Here is a 6,327-nt window from a genome sequence, read left to right as displayed (position 1 = left end):
GTCGCCGATAAGATCCGCTTCGTCGGCGCCGTGAGGGACCTTCTGGCCTGGATGGACGGAGTCCTCTGCCAGATGGGCGCCGGAGAGAAGCCCAGGTAGAGGGAGCTGTGGGCTGCGCCGAGGTCCCGTGTCCTGCGATGGCCCCAAGAACCACGTCCTGGCCCATCTGTGGGGCCAAGGACCCACGTCCTGGCCCATCCCAAGGTCCCGTGTCCTGGCCCATCTGGAGGACCTCTGTTTCGCCCATCCATGGCACCAAGAACCCGTGTCTTGGCCCATCTGTGGCACCAAGAACCTGTGTCTTGGCCCATCCATCACGCCAAGGACCCACGTCCTGGCCCATCCCAAGGTCCCGTGTCCTGACCCATCTGGAGGACCTCTGTTTGGCCCATCCATGGCACCAAGAACCCGTGTCTTGGCCCATCTGTGGCACCAAGAACTTGTGTCTTGGCCCATCTGGAGGACCCATGTTCTGTCCCATCTCAAGGTCCATCCCAAGGTCCCGTGTCCTGTCCCATCAGGAGGACCTCTGTGTTGTTCCATCCATGGCACCAAGAACCCATGTCTTGGCCCATCCATGGTGATAAGAACCCATGTCCTGTCCCATCCCAAGGTCCCACATCCTGGTCCATCCTGAGGACCTCTGTGTTGTCCCATCTGTGGCATCAAGAACCAGTCTTGGCCCATCCATAGAGCCAAGAACCTGTCTTGGCCCATCCGTGGTGATAAGAACCCATGTCCTGTCCCATCCCGAGGTCCCATGTCCTGTCCCATCAGGAGGACCTCTGTGTTGTCCCATCCGTGGCACCAAGAACCCGTGTCTTGGCCCACCTGGAGCGCCCATGTCCTGGCCCATCCCAGGACCCGTCTCCTGTCCCACCCGTGGAGCCAAGAACCCGTGTCCTCTCCCATCCGGAGGACCCAGGTCCTCTCCCATCCGTGAAACCAAGGACCCACCTCCCGTCCCATCCCGTGGGGGGTGTCCCCATCCCCTCCCGCCCTCCCAGCCCCCCGTCCCCTCTCACAGGGACGTCTCCTCGGTGGAGCTGCTGATGAACGACCACCAAGGGCTCAAGAGCGAGATCGAAGCCCGCGGGAAGAGCATCGCCGCCTGCCTGGAGCTGGGCAAGACCCTCATCCTCAGCAAGAGCCCGGCGGCCGGTGGACAACCAGGGGAGGAGGGGGAGGGGGCTGCCACTGTTGGGAGGTCCTAAGCCATCTCCTCCGCCCCCGCAGATCAAAGTCCACGTGGAGAAGCTGCTGGCGAAGAAGAAGGAGATGATGGAGAAGTGGGACAAGCACTGGGAATGGCTGCAGCAGAGTGAGTCCCACCTTGGGGGGGTGGTGGTGGGGACATCCGATGATGGGACATCATCCCCATCATCTCCATCCCCTGTCAGATGGTTCACACAGAGGTTTCTGTTTTGTTTTGTTTTTACAAGGATCCAAGATGATAGGGGGAGGGAAAGAACTTTTGTCCTCTGCTTAAAATAATTCAAGAGCTTTCCACTGTCTACGCCAGGCTCAAGCAGACATTTGCATAACAAATGAGCTTCTCCCCGCTCTTCAGCCCCGGGTGACCCCGGTGGTTCCTCCTGCAGGAGGAGGCTCCATCTCCATCATCTCCATCTCCATCATCTCCATCTCCAGCGTCTCCATCTCCATCATCTCCATCTCCATCATCTCCTCCATCTCCATCATCCCCATCATCTCCATCCCCATCATCTCCATCCTCATCATCTCCATCATCCCCATCCTCATCATCTCCATCATCCCCACCCTCATCATCTCTATCTCTGTCCTCATCATCTCCACCCCCATCATCCCAATCCCCATCATCCCCATCATCTCCATCCCCATCATCCCCACCCTCATCATCTCCATCATCCCCATCCTCATCATCTCCATCATCCCCACCCTCATCATCTCTATCTCTGTCCTCATCATCTCCACCCCCATCATCCCAATCCCCATCATCCCCATCATCTCCATCCCCATCATCCCCACCCTCATCATCTCCATCATCCCCATCCTCATCATCTCCATCATCCCCACCCTCATCATCTCTATCTCTGTCCTCATCATCTCCACCCCCATCATCCCAATCCCCATCATCCCCATCATCTCCATCCCCATCATCCCCACCCTCATCATCTCCATCATCCCCATCCTCATCATCTCCATCATCCCCACCCTCATCATCTCTATCTCTGTCCTCATCATCTCCACCCCCATCATCCCAATCCCCATCATCCCCATCATCTCCATCCCCATCATCCCCACCCTCATCATCTCCATCATCCCCATCCTCATCATCTCCATCATCCCCACCCTCATCATCTCTATCTCTGTCCTCATCATCTCCACCCCCATCATCCCAATCCCCATCATCCCCATCATCTCCATCCCCATCATCCCCACCCTCATCATCTCCATCATCCCCATCCTCATCATCTCCATCATCCCCACCCTCATCATCTCTATCTCTGTCCTCATCATCTCCACCCCCATCATCCCAATCCCCATCATCCCCATCATCTCCATCCCCATCATCCCCACCCTCATCATCTCCATCATCCCCATCCTCATCATCTCCATCATCCCCACCCTCATCATCTCTATCTCTGTCCTCATCATCTCCACCCCCATCATCCCAATCCCCATCATCCCCATCATCTCCATCCCCATCATCCCCACCCTCATCATCTCCATCATCCCCATCCTCATCATCTCCATCATCCCCACCCTCATCATCTCTATCTCTGTCCTCATCATCTCCACCCCCATCATCCCAATCCCCATCATCCCCATCATCTCCATCCCCATCATCCCCACCCTCATCATCTCCATCATCCCCATCCTCATCATCTCCATCATCCCCACCCTCATCATCTCTATCTCTGTCCTCATCATCTCCACCCCCATCATCCCAATCCCCATCATCCCCATCATCTCCATCCCCATCATCCCCACCCTCATCATCTCCATCATCCCCATCCTCATCATCTCCATCATCCCCACCCTCATCATCTCTATCTCTGTCCTCATCATCTCCACCCCCATCATCCCAATCCCCATCATCCCCATCATCTCCATCCCCATCATCCCCACCCTCATCATCTCCATCATCCCCATCCTCATCATCTCCATCATCCCCACCCTCATCATCTCTATCTCTGTCCTCATCATCTCCACCCCCATCATCCCAATCCCCATCATCCCCATCATCTCCATCCCCATCATCCCCACCCTCATCATCTCCATCATCCCCATCCTCATCATCTCCATCATGGTGGGACACACCGGGAGGGGACGGGGGGACACCACCGGTGTCACCGTCGGGTGTCACGATGTGTCATCCCCACCCCGTCCCCGATAGCAAAGCCACGTTGGCGGACATCGTGGAGCAGCTGCAGGAGAAGGAGGCTGGGGGCACCTTGCCGGCGCCGGTGAGTCCATGGTGTCCCCTCGGTGTCCCCTCGGCTTCCCCTTGGCTTCCCCTTGGTGTCCCCTTGGTCTCCCCTTTCTTTCCTCTTGGTGTCCCCTTGGTGTCTCCTTAGCTTCTCCTTGGTGTCCCCTTGGTGTCCCCTTGGCTTCAACTTTGCATCCCCTTGGCTTCCCCTTGGAGTCCTCTTGGTGTCCCCTCGGTGTCCACTTGATGTCCCCTTTGTGCTCCCTTGGCTTCTCCTTGGTGTCCCCTTGGTGTCCCCTTGGTGTCCCCTTGTCTTCTCCTTGATGTCACCTTTGTGTCCCCTTGGTGTCCCCTTGACATCCCCTTGGTGTCCCCTTTTCTTCTCCTCGGTGACCCCTTGCCATCCCCTCAGTGTCTCCTTGGCTTCTCCTCAGTGTCCCCTTGGTGTCCACTTGATGTCCCCTTTGTGCTCCCTTGGCTTCTCCTTGGTGTCCCCTTGACATACCCTTGGTGTCCCCTTGACGTCCCCTTGATGTCCCCTTGTCTTCTCCTTGATGTCCCCTTTGGTGTCCCCTTGTCTTCCCCTTGGTGTCCCCTTGGTGTCCCCTTGACATCCCCTTGACGTCCCCTTGATGTCCCCTTGTCTTCTCCTTGATGTCCCCTTTGGTGTCCCCTTGTCTTCCCCTTGGTGTCCCCTTGGTGTCCCCTTGACATCCCCTTGACGTCCCCTTGATGTCCCCTTGTCTTCTCCTTGATGTCCCCTTTGGTGTCCCCTTGTCTTCCCCTTGGTGTCCCCTTGGTGTCCCCTTGACATCCCCTTGACGTCCCCTTGATGTCCCCTTGTCTTCTCCTTGATGTCCCCTTTGGTGTCCCCTTGTCTTCCCCTTGGTGTCCCCTTGGTGTCCCCTTGACATCCCCTTGACGTCCCCTTGATGTCCCCTTGTCTTCTCCTTGATGTCCCCTTTGGTGTCCCCTTGTCTTCCCCTTGGTGTCCCCTTGGTGTCCCCTTGACATCCCCTTGACGTCCCCTTGATGTCCCCTTGTCTTCTCCTTGATGTCCCCTTTGGTGTCCCCTTGTCTTCCCCTTGGTGTCCCCTTGGTGTCCCCTTGACATCCCCTTGACGTCCCCTTGATGTCCCCTTGTCTTCTCCTTGATGTCCCCTTTGGTGTCCCCTTGTCTTCCCCTTGGTGTCCCCTTGGTGTCCCCTTGACATCCCCTTGACGTCCCCTTGATGTCCCCTTGTCTTCTCCTTGATGTCCCCTTTGGTGTCCCCTTGTCTTCCCCTTGGTGTCCCCTTGGTGTCCCCTTGACATCCCCTTGACGTCCCCTTGATGTCCCCTTGTCTTCTCCTTGATGTCCCCTTTGGTGTCCCCTTGTCTTCCCCTTGGTGTCCCCTTGGTGTCCCCTTGACATCCCCTTGACGTCCCCTTGATGTCCCCTTGTCTTCTCCTTGATGTCCCCTTTGGTGTCCCCTTGTCTTCCCCTTGGTGTCCCCTTGGTGTCCCCTTGACATCCCCTTGACGTCCCCTTGATGTCCCCTTGTCTTCTCCTTGATGTCCCCTTTGGTGTCCCCTTGTCTTCCCCTTGGTGTCCCCTTGGTGTCCCCTTGACATCCCCTTGACGTCCCCTTGATGTCCCCTTGTCTTCTCCTTGATGTCCCCTTTGGTGTCCCCTTGTCTTCCCCTTGGTGTCCCCTTGGTGTCCCCTTGACATCCCCTTGACGTCCCCTTGATGTCCCCTTGTCTTCTCCTTGATGTCCCCTTTGGTGTCCCCTTGTCTTCCCCTTGGTGTCCCCTTGGTGTCCCCTTGACATCCCCTTGACGTCCCCTTGATGTCCCCTTGTCTTCTCCTTGATGTCCCCTTTGGTGTCCCCTTGTCTTCCCCTTGGTGTCCCCTTGGTGTCCCCTTGACATCCCCTTGACGTCCCCTTGATGTCCCCTTGTCTTCTCCTTGATGTCCCCTTTGGTGTCCCCTTGTCTTCCCCTTGGTGTCCCCTTGGTGTCCCCTTGACATCCCCTTGACGTCCCCTTGATGTCCCCTTGTCTTCTCCTTGATGTCCCCTTTGGTGTCCCCTTGTCTTCCCCTTGGTGTCCCCTTGGTGTCCCCTTGACATCCCCTTGACGTCCCCTTGATGTCCCCTTGTCTTCTCCTTGATGTCCCCTTTGGTGTCCTCAGCAGCACTTGGAGGTCCATCAGTGGAGAGGGTTCTCCAGCAATTGGAGGTCCATCAATGGAGAGGATCCATCAATGGGGAGGGTTTTCCAGGACTTGGAGGTCCACCAATGGAGAGGATCCATCAGTGGGGAGGGTTCTCCAGTACTTGGAGGTTGATCAATGGAGAGGGTTCTCCAGGGGTTGGAGGTCCTTCAGTGGGGAGGGTTCACCAAGGTTTGGAGGTCCATAAGTGGAGAGGGTTGTCCAGTGCTTGGAGGTCCATTAATGGAGAGGGTTCTCCAGCGCTTGCGTGGTCCCCACAACCCCAAACCACCAGCAACATTGGGTCACCCACTGGTGTCACCACCCCCCTCGTGTCCCCCTTCTTTGACCTTGACCAGATCCTGGGTGAACCTCTACTGCGTCCTGAGCAAGGGTGACCTGGGCTTCTACAAGGACGCCAAGGGCCAAGCGGCCGGCAGCACCCATGGTGGTGAACCCCTCCTCAACCTCCACCACTCCACCAGCGAGGTGGCCAGCGACTACAAGAAGAAGAAGAACGTCTTCAAACTCAAGTACGTTGGAGGGGTTCACGGGGTGGGGGTTGTCCATCAATGGAGAGGGTTCACCAAGGTTTGGAGTTCCATCAATGGAGAGGGTTCACCAGTGCTTGGACGTCCATCAATGGAGAGGGTTCACCAAGGTTTGGAGTTCCATCAATGGAGAGGGTTCACCAGTGCTTGGACGTCCATCAATGGAG

General features: G+C 56.9%; 1 protein-coding gene across 1 annotated transcript in view; it reads left to right on the top strand.

Annotated features, from left to right (window-relative positions):
- The window catches only part of LOC104291929 (spectrin beta chain, non-erythrocytic 4-like), a gene marked incomplete at both ends in the record, with an annotated part of 22,906 nt that extends 16,764 nt beyond the window's left edge, over nucleotides 1–6,142 (top strand). Inside the window, 5 exons of the mRNA XM_009891232.1 lie at nucleotides 13–95; nucleotides 1,028–1,164; nucleotides 1,235–1,403; nucleotides 3,380–3,445; nucleotides 5,969–6,142. Coding sequence (XP_009889534.1) covers nucleotides 13–95; nucleotides 1,028–1,164; nucleotides 1,235–1,403; nucleotides 3,380–3,445; nucleotides 5,969–6,142 — 629 coding nt within the window. The remainder of the gene's footprint in view (nucleotides 1–12; nucleotides 96–1,027; nucleotides 1,165–1,234; nucleotides 1,404–3,379; nucleotides 3,446–5,968) is intronic.
- Nucleotides 6,143–6,327: the final 185 nt, after the last annotated feature.

Source organism: Charadrius vociferus, unplaced genomic scaffold (genome assembly GCF_000708025.1).
Source record: "Charadrius vociferus isolate BGI_N301 unplaced genomic scaffold, ASM70802v2 scaffold449, whole genome shotgun sequence".
Taxonomy (NCBI): domain Eukaryota; kingdom Metazoa; phylum Chordata; class Aves; order Charadriiformes; family Charadriidae; genus Charadrius; species Charadrius vociferus.
This window is presented reverse-complemented; position numbering and strand designations above follow the sequence as displayed.